This window comes from Falco punctatus (genome assembly GCF_963210335.1).
Source record: "Falco punctatus genome assembly, contig: scaffold_46, whole genome shotgun sequence".
Lineage (NCBI taxonomy): Eukaryota > Metazoa > Chordata > Aves > Falconiformes > Falconidae > Falco > Falco punctatus.
Window position 1 is genome coordinate 421,128 of NW_027660143.1, and position 16,762 is coordinate 437,889.

General features: G+C 43.8%; 1 protein-coding gene and 1 long non-coding RNA gene across 2 annotated transcripts in view; both read right to left on the minus strand.

Annotated features, from left to right (window-relative positions):
• Nucleotides 1-16,762, minus strand: part of LOC308057831 — a 168,490-nt gene that overhangs the window by 39,802 nt on the left and 111,926 nt on the right. The gene's annotated exons all lie outside the window — the stretch shown is intronic.
• On the minus strand, nt 1,742-12,287 carry LOC308057825 (ankyrin repeat domain-containing protein 26-like). The gene is made up of 5 exons (XM_080411862.1): nt 12,029-12,287; nt 11,114-11,349; nt 10,124-10,355; nt 3,538-3,583; nt 1,742-2,032 (listed from the first exon to the last, which is right to left on the minus strand). The coding sequence occupies exons 2-5, from the start codon at nt 11,347-11,349 to the stop codon at nt 1,884-1,886; spliced, it is 663 nt and encodes a 220-aa protein (XP_080267988.1). The 5' UTR covers nt 12,029-12,287; the 3' UTR covers nt 1,742-1,883.

The following is a 16,762-nucleotide window of genomic DNA, read 5'->3' on the forward strand; positions in this document are numbered from 1 at the left end:
GTGACTGACAACACAACGTGAATGTCAAGATGTTCTGTCCCTGCTTCCTCTGTGGAGAGGCACTAGAAAGTAGCAAAAGCTGAACTTCTCTTTGACCACTCTGGTGCAGGCTGGAGAAATTTCGTTACACCTTTTTCCTCTGCAGGGGATCAAAACCTGTGGGATTTCCCAGCGTTTCACGGCCACCAGAAGCTCACCTGCTACCTTCTGCCCAAACCACAAGGAGGATTGCTCTAAAATACAGGGAAAGTCTGGGAACTGATCTTAACACAATTGTGGAAAAGGACATACACACATGCTGGCCTTTTGCCTGGCCTCCAGGACAGGCTGAAGGTGCAGCGGTGAACAGAGCTGAAAGGAGCAGGGCGCTCTGGAGAGCTGTACGGTTAGGGAAAGGGGTAGAAAGCGATGTCAAGAAGGGAAACGATAAAACAAAGACATATATTAGATGACAAAGTTTATTAAATTTCAAACAGAATATCTGGAATTAAATACAGTATATTACCTTCAAAAATATGTATTCATATAAAAAGGAACAGCGTCACAGGAACATTCATTGCTTTCCTCACTGCCTGTTAACTCAAGTCCTTGAATTAGTGGGTAAAACCCCCAAATTTTTCCAGTCTTAATTGATCTTGGAACAACCATTCTTCCTTTCCCAGAACTGGGACTTTGTTCTATCATCTTCTGATCACTACTGACTTCTGTGGACAGGAAATGACAATGTAGATCTTCAGTAACAGGTAACTCCCTGAAATAAGTAAACCTGCTTCTTTTATTGACACAAATGTCCCAGAACACTGGCTACCATCTGGGCTACAGTCACCACATCATCAGCTGCTAGCAGCAACAAAAAGATTGGCTGTCCTATCATACAAGGTTTGGAAAGTACTGAGGAGACTGGAAGTTAATATTTTAACATTCATTTTTCCCGCACATGAAGTGTTTCAGGTACAGCGCAGCTGCTGATGTAGTAACTGGGGATGTCTACAGCTGCAGCGACCTTTAATACGAACCCCAAGATGAATACCGTGAGGGGCCATGGGCACAAACTGAAACACAGAGGGTTGGGGCTGAACATCAGGAAATGCTTCTTTCCGATCAGGGTGACTGGGCACTGGCACAGGCTGCCCATGGAGGCTCCATCCTGGGAGATGCTCAAAAGCCAGCATGGTCCTGGGCAACCAGCTCTGGGTGGTCTTCCCTGAGCAGGGGAGCTAGAACGGATGACCTCCAGAGGTCCCTTCCAACCTCACCCGTTCTGTGGTTCTGTGATCCAAAACAAACATACCAAACCCACCACATAACTCTCTTGGCACTGCTACACACTCACAGTAATGTTAAACCTAAGGCGCATAAGGTGACAGCAACGTAAAGTGCCCTGTCCTCCAGCATGACCACTGGTAAAGATTTCACTTTATCGGCAGAAACAGTCACGGCATCTGGGCTGAAGCAGCAGGCTCAAATCACATCAAACGATGTCCTAAACATTAAAGCAACACTGGAAACATGAACAACACATAGGGTGAAAGGATTAAGCAGAACAAAGGGAATGCTTTCGTTAAAACACAGAACATCAGTGGAGAAAAAATAAAGCTTCTACGTTGATAACAAACATTCTGACAATTCTGTCACGCTCAAGAATCAAGGTGAGTCATTCTGCTAGTCAGAAAAAAACAGGTGTGCTTCTTATGGTGAGTGCAAAATAAAACACCTATGCATCAATAAACCAACAGGCAAGTGCAATGTGCTTGACATCCATTTAATAGAATTCACATTCGGACTGCAATAAACACATTTTCACATCTGAACTGTGGGATGAGAAACTATAGACGCACTATGTAAACAAAATCCTTTCCAGAGCTTTTTTCCCAGCATTTTGTTCAAATCAGGTAATTTTTGGTTAAAACATCGTGGTACTCCTGTACTGCCCTGCAAAGGGGATCCTGGTCAACGTGGATACTTTTTGAAGATCCATCGGAAAATACCATGGGAGAAGCTCCAGCAGATCCAGCTTCAAGTTCAGCAGTGGCTAGGGAGAAGAGAAACAAGATTCCGGTGTTGCTTTTACACTAGACAGGGCCAAATCAGTCACTATGAAAACATCATGGATAACTGGAGAGACTATAATCCAGAAAGAGATTTAAAAACTTCCAAGGGATCGTAACAATCAAAGGGCTACGCACAAAGGAAGAAACAATCTTTTTCCACATTTGCTTACCAGTCAACAGTATTTCTAAAGCCAGTGAAAGAAATTCTATAGGCTACACAGCGAACATCTTCAGGGAATCCACAAATGACTCCTGCTTACACCAGTGCTAAACTAAGCCCCCCTGCAGATCTCTCGAACCTCCAGTATCTGTTTTCCTTGAATGTTCAAAGCAGTGATTTATTGGAACTCTACTCCTAAAAACCAGCTTCTGCCTTCTCTGTGACAAACTTAAAAAGAATCCGCCGGTGAAAACGCAAACACCTTTGCAGTGCAGTCAGGCCAGGACAAGTCTCCTAGCCTGGCACTTTCTTTGAGGGGCGTCTTTGTAACTCACCCTGGCAAAACCCTCTTTCCTCCACAAAAACACATACTCAATGACAGCAAGCCCACCTTTCCTGTTCTTCTCCAGCCACATTTTTCAGACAAGGTCCTGAAATCAAACGCACTCTATGACACCTAGCAGATGCACAGTCAGGTTCAAAATGCACACGGATGAAATGCAACGGCTTTGTGTCCATTCGGACACAGGGAACGAGCTGTGAAGCTACAGCTGAACACTCTCTGTATTACTAAAAGCATGCAGGAACAGAAGGAAATTCTCACAGGGGCCACCTGCTTTGAAATAGCACCAGTCACTGCAAAGCAAAGCAGTGACTCTGGAGGAACGACTACCCTGAAACAGGTGGAATTCCTCTTTCGACACCTGGCCTCATATTATAGAGCATGTTTCATGCTATGTGTTAAAAGCATTCAACTCATCTTATGTTTGCCTAAGTGCTACGAAATGATCTTTTCCCAAAGAAAGGGTATCTTTCATATCACTGATTACATTTTTCTTGCTTATTCAAAAAAGACTGCAACATATAAGCTATAAATACAAGCAATGAATAAGAAATGGCAAAAAACCAAGGTCCAACAGCAGAGAAGTGCACGGTATGATTTAGTGCGGAATGCAACTGATGCACATGGAAGAAGCAGTGATGGCTGAAGTCTATAAACGTCTTCTCTCGGGGCTTCTTTTACGTTTGACGTTTGTGCTCAAGGATTCACTCTAGAAAAACGTGACTTCAGCTTACGCCAAGTGCACCCGTGTAGAGGAAGTGGGTTAGTTTTCTCTGCACTTGTCTTTTTCAGGCAACTGCATAACATTCTACACAATCTTTTGGTAAGTTGGAAGTTTTCACATACAAGTCTAAACTGGAAAGCTAGCAGAAAAACCTCCCTGTGCTTAGCACAGGAACTTCACAGCTTTCAAGCCATTATGTTCAAGAGTAGGAACACTCCTCTTTTTCCTTAAAAATGCCCCTAACATAGTGACACATTACCTTGTTTAAGTTCTTTAGCGATTTTTTCATCTAGTTCCTGCCGTACCTAGAATTATACAGAAAATACAGTTAATATTTTAACAGTTACGTTTTTCTAATATTAAACTTCTAAAACATTCTTAAAATCCACACATAATGAGAGAAAACCTAAAAATATAATTCCAAATAGACACATCTTGGTTTGGGGTTTGATTTCTACTGAAGAGAAACTTTTGGTCAGTCGGGCTGCAGCTGCCTCATTGCTCAGCAACGTTAACAAAACAATTTGTAACTCACCAGCTGGATTATTACTGGGCATTTAACAAAATACACAGGAAGAAAGCAAGAAAGCCTAGCGCAGTTATTGCAGTGAAGGTATGGCTGAAGTTTATCATCAAACACACAAACAGAATGTCAGCTACATGCCGAGATAGGTACAAATGCCACCCACAGGGACAAATCAGCCAGTTGAGGCTGGCTTCTGCAACTTCACAGAGAGAAGAGCTGCACCAGCAGCTGCTGCAGGATTGACATACACCATTTGTATAGAAAAAAGCGTGTGCCAATATTCTTCTTTTCTCCACCTTAAGATGGGAAATTGAAAGAGCTCCTACAGATGATGCCAAAACTTCTTTATTGTTATTGCAAATACCACGACACGCATTTATAAAAACATAAAAGCACACACATTTTTTTCTTGCAAACTGTGTACTAAGAAAAGATAACCACAGCTACAGCTTCTAGGCAGCGAGTGCTGTGGGGTTTATTATGTAGCTGGAATCAGCCTGGATCACTACAAAGGAGCACTTACGCCTCTTCTCCCCTAGAAAGTGGGTATTGTTACCAATTAAGTTATTCTCACTTATGATTCTGCCTTCAGAAGCCTTCACAAGAAGGAATCACATCTCTTAATTTAAGAGTCACAGTCCAAGCGCTATATGCTGCTGTTTACATTTGATGATACCTGCTACTCCTACATTTTTCCCATCAAATTTGTGACACGCAGAAGTGAATTTCCAAACAGATATCATACAGCTTCCAGGGCTACGATGGCCATGAAGATGCTGCAGGGCTTGGACCTCGTGAGCTATATGGAGAGGCTGAGAGCTGCAACTGTTTCTTTACTGGAGAACAGGAAAGCTCAGCGGGACCTTATCTATGTGTATAAATACCTGGTGGGGGGAGTACAGAAGATGGAGCCAGACTCTTCTCAGCAGTGCCAAGCAAAAGAACAAGAGGAATAGGCACAAATCCAGATAGAGAAAATTTTAACACAAGGATTTTTACAATTATTATTTTTAAAAAAATTGTAAGCATGGACAGACACTGGAACAGGTTGCCAGAAAAGGTTGTGGAGTGTCCATCCTTGGAGATGTATAACACTTGGCTGACAGAACAGTGAGAAACCTGCTGTGGCTGACCCTGCTTTGAGCAGGGGTGACGTTGGACTAGACCATCTCTAGAGGCCCCTTCCCCTCACTCATTCTGCGACTCTCTTGATTTTAGTACTGAATTCCTGGGGGAAGGAGCATTTATTTTATGAAATGAGCAGACCCACCTAGCAGCATAACAACAACAAGAAGAATGGAAACACTGCACAGGGTACTCAACAGCACAGAGAGAGCAAGAGCCTCAGGAAGGAAACCACTCTGCTTACCCTCACAAGAGGAGCAGTAACAGGCAGTAACTGCAAGGGTCAAAGGAGCGGGGCTGTAAACCAGCGAAGCGGAGGGAAGGGCTCTCTCTCCAGGAACACAGGGAAAGCTGGGACCACATTCACCAGATCCTGCAGGAGAAGCACCACTCTGTGATACTTCATTGAAATACTCTGTGCCAACAGAGCTGCATGAACAATGGAAAAGGACCCCCCAAATCTCTAATTGTTTTCTAGCAGGTACAAGCAGAAGCAAAATTCCGGGGAGAAAGGACGCCCTAACTCCTGAGACGAGACACAGGTAACAGAAAAAAGCAGGAAAACTAATGCCTAGACCAAAATATGGCCCAAACCCAAGACCAATCCCAAGCAAAGTCGTAGTAGTTAGTGGTGTTAGAAGAAACCACTTTCCCTGGTTTCCTGAGTCTTCACAATGACTAGAAGGTCCACAGGACCCTCCGCAACATGTACAAATCAATCAAGAGAAGAAAAAGGTCTTGTTTTCCTCTTATCCATTCCATCAATGTCTTTGTGATTCTCATCCATGTCTGAGGGAAGAGAAATAGGTGGAAATAAAGCCAACACACTGATTTCTGAAAAGGGAATGAATGAAGAGCCAGGCAAAATACACCTCCGAGGACCTTAACTTGCCTCCACTTTTCTCCTTCCCCCCAAACCCCTGGGCAAGGCATCACAGCTGAGTGTCCCAAACCTCCTGAGCAGGCACTTCTCACCTCACTGCACATCTCTTCAGGCGGTAACACACCAGGTGTTCATTTGCAGCAGGCACCTTCTCAACAGTTCTTTTTCAGAAAGTGGTGTTGACTTACTACTTATCCACACAGGCTGCTTTAGCACAGAGTAAGCTGGATCCTGTAAGACTCCGTGAGATGATGCTCCGAGTCTGGAGTACCGTACTGTTCTGAAGTTGAGTTCCTAGACACAACTGCTGCGACCACCAAGAACTTTTTGTATATCAGAAGTGGCAAGGAGGGTAAACCAGCCTACTCCTAGAGCTCAAAGTTCCATTATAACAGATTAAATCCATAGACTATCATCTCACAGATGGTTAACTACCACAGAAGCCATTGCATTACATCTCACAGATGGTTAACTACCACAGAAGCCATTGCATTACAAATACATAAAGCAGAGAAGTCCCCTGCAGCAGTCATTCTTTCACTTGGACAAACTAAAGTTCAAAATATGTGCAGTGTTAGGAAAATGTGAATACATCAGTAAGTTTTAATCAAAACCTAACAGCATAAACAACATTTCCAGTATAAAATACCATCCCAACATTAAACAATGCTGGCTGCAAACCTTGCCATGTATCTGGCTGCAGAGAAGAGAGACGGACAGATTTTTGATGAAGGAGCTGAAGAAGAAAGAAAAACGGCCTGAAGTTCACAGGTCTTCAGTGAGAAACAAGAACGTGGCCTACATGTAAATGAAGCAAGTAAAAAAGCTAACAACAAAGACTGCTACAAGAGTGCAGAAAGCCAAATCAGAAATGGAACAGAAATTGGAAGATGAAGTAGGAAGCAGACATTTCCCTTCCCACATTAAACTGGTTTCATTTATCCACTGATTCACCCTGGTTGCAGAGTTCACTGTTCTTGTCTGTCAAGACACCCATGTTCATTTTCACCAGCCTTTGGCACAGCTCTGAGGATTTAAGCTTGACATTTGTTAAACCTAACAACAGGACTCCAGTCCCAAAACCTCCTTGCAGCACTTGCAGGAGACATTCCTTGCCTTAGTCTATGGACTAAGGGAGCAGGTCTGAAAAACTGAATTGCTAGTTGCTACAGTCACTGTCTAATTACATGCACAGAATTTGTCAAGTACTTGTAATTTATTCCACATTACTGAAGCTCTAATACAAATAAAAACCACCAAAAAACCCCAAAGACATTGCATGTGATTGGGATTCTACTGGTTAATAAGCTTGTGCCAATATGAACTTCTTTTGTATTTTTAAAGATCCTTTTGCACTTCAAGGTTATTCATTTCTGTAGCGTATATATTTGATAAAGGGGAAGGGGCTATACTGTAATGGAACACATTTCTTTATGCTTTTTTAAGAATAACACGCTCATTTTTTTGCTGAACTTGTGATATTACCATCTTCAACATATACGGCTCTATGTGTAATCACTGATAGTCATGCTTAATGTTTAGGAAAACGGTGCAATCTTTCAAGCCTTTAAACACCAAATTCCTTAGTTAAGTCTAAAGGAGAAACTGTGTCCACTTGCTACTGGAGCACTTCTTCCTCTTGTCAGCATCATTTACCAGGTTTTCTTCCAACAGCTGCCGGACCAATGATTACCATCATTTTGAATAATAGCAGTGTGAACTATTTTCACCTCTTTGCCCCTGAAGCTATTTCAAAGCTTCTGCACAAACAAAATTTACACAAACATCTTCCTCTTCAGAATGGCTGGCATGTTCCCTACTTCCAATAGCCTTTCTCACCTTGAGGAAGCTACTACAAGGAACACCAAATCTGCAGAGAGCTTTGACTAAAAAAAGAAGCCTCAAAGGACTGCCTGAGGCACACTGCAATTTCAGCTTCTTAACTCCCCGTCATTTAGAGCTTCAGTGGCAGAAACATGTGTCATCTCCAGCCAAGGCAGCACTGCGCATCCTGAATTTAAAGGCAAGGCAAATTCTGTAGAAAGGAACCAGGTTAGTGGGAAAACAAAACTGAGGCATAACTGAAGTAAACAGTGAAGTGAAGAAAAGGCTTAGAGTCAGAGAAATTCTTCTGTTTTGAAACAGTCTGGTGAACAGACAGAATACCAGGCAGCACAACCAGCAAAGCATTTCAAAACAGACTAAAACTATAATCTCTGATTTCTTCCCTCATGCTCCAACTTGCCTCCTGAATGGCACGGGACTCCTGCGGAAATGACAGCACAGACTGTGCATCTGGTGATTTTGCATTTGGAAACTGATTGAGATTTGCCACCCATTATTGTATGCAGAGGGATACATGCAGTTTTTCCCTTTTGTTACTTCCCGACTTCAAAGTCTTACGTTCCAATTCAATCCTCTTTTCTCAGATGCATGTTATGCACATGACATACTGCACCCGACTGAGAACAATTAAGCCCGCAGTTCTAAGTGAAATACTCACCTAGTCCTCCAGCAACTACTGCACCTCTGAGAACTCAGTTCCTTTCTTCTGAAGGACTCCAGAGAAGATCAGGTTTTAAGACTTCCCTGAATACACTGAACGTCAGGTGACTTGAGGCTACAAGCAGTGCCACTACAACTAGTCTCAGTTGTTCCCTAACTGGTGATTACAGGAAGAAATATCATAAAGAGATGTGCAGCTGGATTTAGTAACAGGGAGGTTATTCTTTTTTTCCTGTTTCTTCTTCAAAAAAAGAAACCACAACTGTTAAACCCTTTTCTTTTAAACTAGGACAGCTTTTTTCCTAGAAGTGGGATGGTTTCCTCCTTTGCCTTTTTCTTCTTGTAACATCTCTCTCTTTTTTCCCTGCCCTCACGTGCTCCCTGCTCCCTGTCCCTCTTGTTCCCTTGTCCTGGCTTTCTCCTTACTTCAGTTTTGCAGTGGATCCCTGAATTTCGCCTCCTTTCTGCTGCTTGCGTGCAGAATAATCCCTGCAGGTGGTACAGTACTAATTGCCTCCCACGTTCTTTAGGTAGTGTTTTGTCTGCCCCTCTGACACAAAAAACACATTCACAACGATACAGAAAAGTTCATCTCTTAACTGCGCTGCTACGCATTACCTACACACTGCTTTGTCTATTTTTGTTTTGTTGTTTGGTTTGGTTTTTTTCTTTTTCTTAAACCAGGTGCAGTATGTAGACACGTTATTTTAAATGGATTCTTTCCAGTGTAGGTGGGACCACTGAACCAGGGTAAGGCTTAAAAGTGACCAAATGCTTCTCACATTCATTCAACAACAGAATACGCGAGGGACAGACACTGACTGAACAGGCAAGCTTGCCCATGCCTCAGTCCTATGCTAGGTGGGAAACGGATAACAACGACTGACATCTGTTTCCAACTCTCATGATATCACGTTTACCATTCTGTGAGGGATGTGCTATCATGCTGACTGCTAATTACAGGGCATATTTTGACCAGAGGTACGCAGAGCTTGCAGATTTTTACCAAATTAGAAAGCTCTGTAGACTTCCTGAGGAGCAGTTACATATAACACCACATAGCAGGACCCACAAAATCAAATGCCTCCTATGCACAGCATACGTCCCGCACTCAAGTGAGAAGTTACATGTCCTGTTCATACCATCCTAGTTTTGAAGCATCCCTTTGTTGGTATTGTACTAAAACAAGTTCTGGTGAAGAAACTGCTAGCATGAACATCAGTGAAGGAGGAAAAGGTGTCTCAAACAAAGATGTCTGATGGGATTTTGCACTCATCATAAAGTTAGCTGTTTTAAAAAAGGTCATCCACAGAATGGCTTGGGTTGGAAGGGACCTTAAAGATCATCCAGTTCCAAGCCCCCTGCCATGGGCAGGGACACCTTCCACTAGACCGGGTTGCTCCAAGCCCCACCCAGCCTGGCCTTGAGCACTGCCAGGGATGGGGCATCCGCATTAAATTTTACTGAAGGGCTTATTTGGGAGCTTCCTATGCCACAGTATTCTTCATCACAGTTTCTCTTGCAAAAGAGAACTTGCAAAAAAACCCAAAACTGTTACGCAGTTCATCATTTAGAACTCAGTATTTTTTGGTCTTTGAGCACTTCTGGAGATTTGTATAACCCTGATGACCAGAAGTCTTCGTTTCTACCACCTAGTTGTGTACTGTTTTGATGAGCAATTTGGTTTAGCATATTAGAGCATATGGTTTGGAACTAGAAATGGATTCTAACTTTAGACTGAAAAGCACAACCTTGCTTACAGATACTCTTCAACACTAGTTGAGAACAGTATTTAAAAACGCTTACCTTAGCCACATAGGCTTCAACTCTGTTTCTTGATGGTAATGTATTCACGGTTGGGGTTAGGAAGCTTCCTCCTAGATTTAGACTTCTATTCAGTGCCAGATTGTTGCTAATATGTCCCAGTTCAGTTAAATACAGAACTGGACCACTGACAGCGCTGCTTGCTATTAAAGGTTTGCTTCTATGGCACTCCTGAAGGAGCTTAGCGTTGGCTTCTGCTCGTCTCTCATTAGCTCTGAAACATTCAGAAGCATACAAAGAATTATCTTTGGTAATAACACCTCCGCAAAGTTACCCTCCAGGTCTTTGACTATTATTTGACTTCTGAAAGTGGAAGGGATTAAGAGAGTCCAAAAAAACCGTCCATAATTTGATCTGAGGTTTTTTGAAGAGCCTATTTCTAGGTAGCCACACTACCTGCAAGAAGCAGCAAGAGTTAACCAATACTTTGGACTTCTCAGCATTAAGGCCTCAAAGCAGTCTGTGCACACCGTGTATTTACATAGCTCTTCCTGAAAGGTACATCACCTGCATAAGAACTCTGGGCTACCCTTCCTTTCCCAAAGAAAGCTGAAACCTATGACATGCGGCTAAAATGGAAGCCAAAAGATTTTTGTTGTTCTTCTTCACAGCATCAAATGCCGTTCTCTGAAGGGCCTATCCTTATTCAAGCAGTAAAGGACATGACATTATCTTTTCTGCCATACTTAGAGTAAGAAGAGGAGATTAGAGACTGGCAAAAAGGCTGCCTGTTAAAACAAACTCAACTTCAAAAATATCCTATTAACGCCCATGATCGGTGGTGTTACTGCTGGAACACTGAAGAGAAATGAAGATAGTTCCAATGAACAGGGGGGAGCCTTAAGGTACTTTCATCACAAATATGCTATCTTACGCATAATGCTGACCAGATGTAGAAAAGGTATTTAACGAAGAAAACTGCTTGAGGAAGAAGTAGTATCTTATTATCACCCCAAAAATGCATGGACTTACCCTTCTAGTTTATTTCCTAGGCATCTTCCATTTTTAACTTCCTCCAGATACAGGTCTTTGTACTTTTCCGCTTCTGCCTGTGCGGATTCTTTTTGAAAAATACTGTCTCGTTGGGTATTTTTTATCCTGTCCAATTCACGTTCGAGGTCTCCAATTCTGTGTTCTAGCTGGTTTGTCAGCAAAGCATGACGACTGGCTCTGATTTGTTCTAATCTGTCCTGGGAGGCTGCCTGCATCTGAAGTAGACACACACTTTCAACCACCGCAAAGAAAAAGAGAACTCTCCTCGCCAGTCAATTGCGTGCACCCAATTTCAAGGGCCCAGCTCTATTCAGCGAGGCAACTGTGCCTCCTCACTGCCATCAGCGACCAGGGCAGAACCCTGGAACTACCACACCAAATGATTCTTTTCATTCAGAAAGAACACCCATCTTAGCACTATTACTCATCAAAGCTACTGAAGGAAGAACACTATCTCTGTAGGACAGGGCATAGCATTCCTCAAAGAAATTATGGAGATGCCGCACCCCCAGCCCCCACCCTGCAGCTTTGGTGACTTCTTTTCTGAGCGTTGACCCTTGTGCAATGACTAAGGAAGATGTGTATGCCTGGCTGTGACAACTCTAAGTTGCAATACCCATTCAAGGATAAACAATGAGAACAGACCAGTGGACAGTGATACCCCTCCAAGAACTGCAAAATGAAAATCTACCTTGGCAAGTTTTTGATTCAGGGCCTGCAGGCACACTGCACGCACATGAAAGCATCTTGCCCAACCATATTCCCTTCTCCCACTGCCCTTCAGGAAAAACAGAAGTACAGCGTAACACATGGAATCAGGCACCACCCCCCGCCCCTATAAAATGACAACCAAAACAGAAGTCTATAACAGACACACATAAGAAATTAACTTACCTGCAAAATCAGATTGACTTCTTGCAGTTTTTGTCTTATTTCTTGTTCAGCTCACTCTTCCACCTCTCTTTTGTATTGTTCTATTTGGCTGCGATCCACCGTGTTAGTCTCCATATGGTGTTTGAGATGAGCCACCTCTTCTTTCAGCTGGCTTTTGCTCTTTTCCAGTTTTTCATGGCTCCCACGCATGGTGGACAACTCCTCTCGCAAATCATGATTTTGTGCTTCTAGCTGCATGCCTTTTTTAGACTATCTCCAGCTGCTGGGAAAGTTCATCGACCTGTAGACAGGAAAGGGGAAAAAACAGGGAACTCAGAGGGATCTAAAAAGTCAAATCTGTGAAAATTGGTAAAGGAGGTAAAGTCTTGGCCATCAAGACTATTTATCATCTGCTGATTCACTTTTGTTTTAACACTGAAACCAGGCTCTTCTTTTAAAACAAGAACAGCTTTCACATCATTTCTGACAGCATTCCTCAGGTTCCCATCCTTCCTCAGTTCTGCAGTGGGTCACAGACCAAGAGGTACCAAACCAGCGGCATTACACCCGCAGGGCTAGGCTGAAAAGCACTAGGGCTATTCTTCTGCAAGATGTTCATACGATCATAGGAAATCAAACACACCCATACCCAGTTACATCGCAGCCACATTCTGGTTTCATCAGAAAAAAACCCATGTATCATGCTTCAGAGGAACTGTCACATGCTGTCACACGGTCAAAGCTTCGTCACAGAACTGACAAGGCAAGAAACAGATACCCTTTCCTTCCATTACGCTAATAGATCTGGAAGTAGTAGTTCAGAACACCACTTTTGCAGCAGTGGTGGCAGAAGACAGTCTCTTTAGGTCAAAGCTACGGTTTGTTTTCAAAAGATTTCCAGGAAATAATCAGAGTTCCCATAGGTCCCAATGGTCAACTACAGCTTCTATCCCCTTCTTTCCCCCTCCAGAAACATCCATCGTCTATACCTATTAACCATAAAACATGATATCCCATCATCTTTTATTTTTAAAAAAGAGGGGGAAACCACCAGAGTCAACACTTGAAAGTCTCTAAAATACGTAGAAACTTTACACTTATTTAAAATTGCCCAAACGTCATTCCATTCCCTGTCATTCAAAATAACTCTTCCAACAGGAACAAAAATATGCTGCTAACCTGTGAACTACAAATGAGCCACTCTCAAGGCAGTTGACTCATTCTACAATAATATCTTCTAAAAAGGAGCATAACTTTGAAACACAGCTATCTCAGTAATGAGCGGAGAAGCAGCTAAAAGGTTCCACGCTACCGAACAGCCAGAGCAACCTCAAAAGCATTTGTGGGTCTCCATGACAAGGGAAAGACGGACTGAGTCAGCTACTAGTAAGCAACAAGTTACAGGGTTTTTTCCGCATCACCTCACACTGCATCGTGCCCTGGGAAGCAAAGACACCATTCCGAAAAGCAAACCCCCACCTGCCTCCTGCTCAACTCGTGCCCGAGACAGGCTTCAGGGGGTGACCTTGGGCAAGGCCAACTGCACAGAGTTGTTCCGAGTGATGGTGGCGTTACTCCCCTCCCTTCCGAGAGGGAACGCATCCGTCGGAGCCCGACGATGCTGCCACGGCCTCAAGCTGCAGCCAGGCCTGTGCTGGGCCTTCACTGCTCTCAGCCCTGGCCCTCACCCATGGACGTGACGTCCCAGTAGGACTGCAGACCTGCCCATCCCTATGGACCGGCCTGGTGATCTGCACTCTTGGAGGACTCTGCTTACTGTCCCCAGAACTGTCTCCAGAACTCTTCTGCTCTTCTTGGTGAGGGCCTGTGGGGCTGATCCCTGGCCCGTGTGGTCACAGACCCTGCCAGCCTTGCTGTGGCTCTTGCTTTGCCCTTCCTCTGCAGGACAGCCTACCCCTGATGCGCCCTCGCAGATACTGCTGTGTACGTAACACTTCCATCTTTACCCCTAAGAGCTACATCAGTATTACAGTCGCCTACTACTGTGACCATAGAAGGAACATCAAAAACCAGCCAAATAATTTCAGAAATACAGCCAAGAAAAAAGTAGTCAAAATCAACAACATGAAAAGAAGTATAAAGAACGAACAAAGGTTACAAAAGAAAAACCACCACAATAACCCAAACAAAATAAAGCTCACCTTTGTTCTTAATCTGCCAATTTCATTGACCATTTTCTTCACTTCTCCCTGCAAATTCAGCTGGGACAGTCCCCCTCTCGCCTCATACACCCTTAGCTCCTTCGTAGCTCTGCTCAGCAGCCTCTTCAACCTGCACAGCAAACTAGTCATGAAAACAATGAAGCAAAGGAACAAAACTGGACTTTTTCACATACTCTCATGTAAACAGCACAGACACAGCTTGCTTTATCTTTAATGTACTTGACACACCAGGAATTACCAGGAAAAAACAGTATTCCTGTGCCACATACACTTGGAGAGTCCAGATTTCACCTGAAAAGAGGAATGAAAGACTCCCTTTTTCCCAGGAGAACTGCAGGGCAACCGGCATCTGCAGTTGTTTTGGCAGCTATTGAAAACTAGGGGCTGGTGTACAGAAGTACCTTGCAAGAACTAACACGAGGCTGGCATCTGCTCACAGTTAGGTACACCTATTTTTACACTAAAGTTTAATAAAACATGACTCCTACGCAGGGATACCTCTTCACCACGCTAAAAAGCCGTACCTCTTACACCTTTCTGTAGATCGAGGTTTCTTTTCATTTCTTGGGCCAGACGTAGTTCAACTGGGCGTTTCAACTCTAGCAGCTTCTTCACTTCCTTTCTTTCACTCTCGCACTTTCAAAAGAGAAAAGAAAGATGTATCACACACACAGAGCACAGGAAAAATACCTATGTACAGTCTGTGCATCTAGCGCTCTCCACAGAGAAGCTGCCGGACGTCTCTATCCGTTAGCCACGTTCCACAGAATGCCATGGGACGGAATTCCCGAGGCTATTCCATCCATCCCTTCAGGTTTCACATCAAATAGACCAATATGTAACTACAGAAACAGATGCCCTCGCCTGAAGCAAAGGCCATCCTCTTCTAGACATAACAGGTGGAAAAGATGCTGGAGAACACTTTTGGCAGTGCCTCTGCTCACAGTAGGGATTACGTAGGTATGCACTTCATGGGAGAACATCGATCCATCCAAAGCTTTCATGGGATCTTCCACCAACCAGCAGGCAGGGGCTTGTGGAGGAATCTGATCTTTTGGAGTTCTTCAACATTTTATTCCCCTCGGCCATTACCTCCACCTCTTCTGTGTGGGCATTTACTTAGCCACATGCTGGTTTTCCTCCTCTTGGTGTTTTCTCAGCCACACCAGAGGAGAGCTGGCAGCTGTTTTGACTTTGTACTTCCATTTTCCCTCTACAGAAAAGGAGAAAAGGGGAAGGCCGCCCCTTGGCAACTGGCAGGCGCTGCTTGTTTCCCAAGCACTCGTTCATTTACCCAGCATTCCTTCAGTATGTTTCTCTGCAAGGCTTTTAAGCTCCCGCTACGCTGAAAACATACAGCAGCTCCTCCATACACGCACTGGAAACATCAAGCATTTTAAACCTGCCTAGAAACCAAGGGGTCAGAAGATGACCACACAAAATCCAAGGAAGAACTGGGAACTGTGGCCTTGCTCGATGTGCTCAACTGATAGCAAACCACACTGGGAACTCTTCCCAACAGAGCCACTCCAGAACTTACACAAAGATACCCATCTAGCTTTTATTTGCTTCTTCCGTGACCCCCAAACGATAAGGTACTCGCAGCCTGAATGGCAGGGATAACAGAAAGCAATGATATGTAAGAACCTGACCAGAAGGTGCATGTGGTTCTCCTGGTGGTTCTCCTGGGTATTGGCTCGGTGCCTGGAGAATTTTCTGGGCTCACCTGTTGCAACAGTTCAGCCTTCCCCTCGTCCAGCTGAGCAACGCGCTCTTCAAGGTGGGATCTTGACTTCAAGTGCTCCTCCCACGTGCTGTGCAAGTCCTTGGATGTCAGAGCCAGCATGTTCTGCTTCTGCGTCTGTGAAGGCAACAGTGGCAGAAGAAAAAGTAAGGTGGCCGGAAAAGACAAGAGCGCAGGAGAATGCAGTAACTTACACAGAAACAGGCCTAAGCTCTCCTCCACCCATCCAAGACCTATGGCCAAGGTTGATGTGGAGTGTAAAACACACCTTAGGAACCATAACCAAGAACAGCAGCTGGAGCTGGTAGGAAGAAGGAATACTCTAGAAGCGACAGGATGAGGTTACAACTTTGGGGCATAAGATGACATGCACACACACACACAAAATCACCCTACAGCTTTCCTGCAAAGCTCCTCTGGTTCCCTCTATACTTCAGTATTTGTAAGAACACTGCAAAAGGTGGTGCAAAAGGACAACATTCGCTCCTACTTTCAACAGCTACACTCAGATTTATTCATATAGTTACGGACATTAAGTACCTTAGTTTTCAACTTTCTTTCCAACTCCTTTTGCAAGCGCAGCTTGTCTCTCTCCAGGTCACTGTGGTAGCGTGTAGTAACTTCAAGTGAAGCTGCTGGCATAGATTGCTTTTTAGGTGCATCAGCAAGCTCCTGCTGCAGTTGTCCAAACATGCCCTAACAAAACAGTTAAATGAGCATGAAGAAAGTTCTAAGAACATGAAATACGCCTTTAACTTATTTTATTATACAATTAGACCTGTCTAGATTGAACCCAAAAGTATGCAATTTTGCCTGCCACCAGCAGGC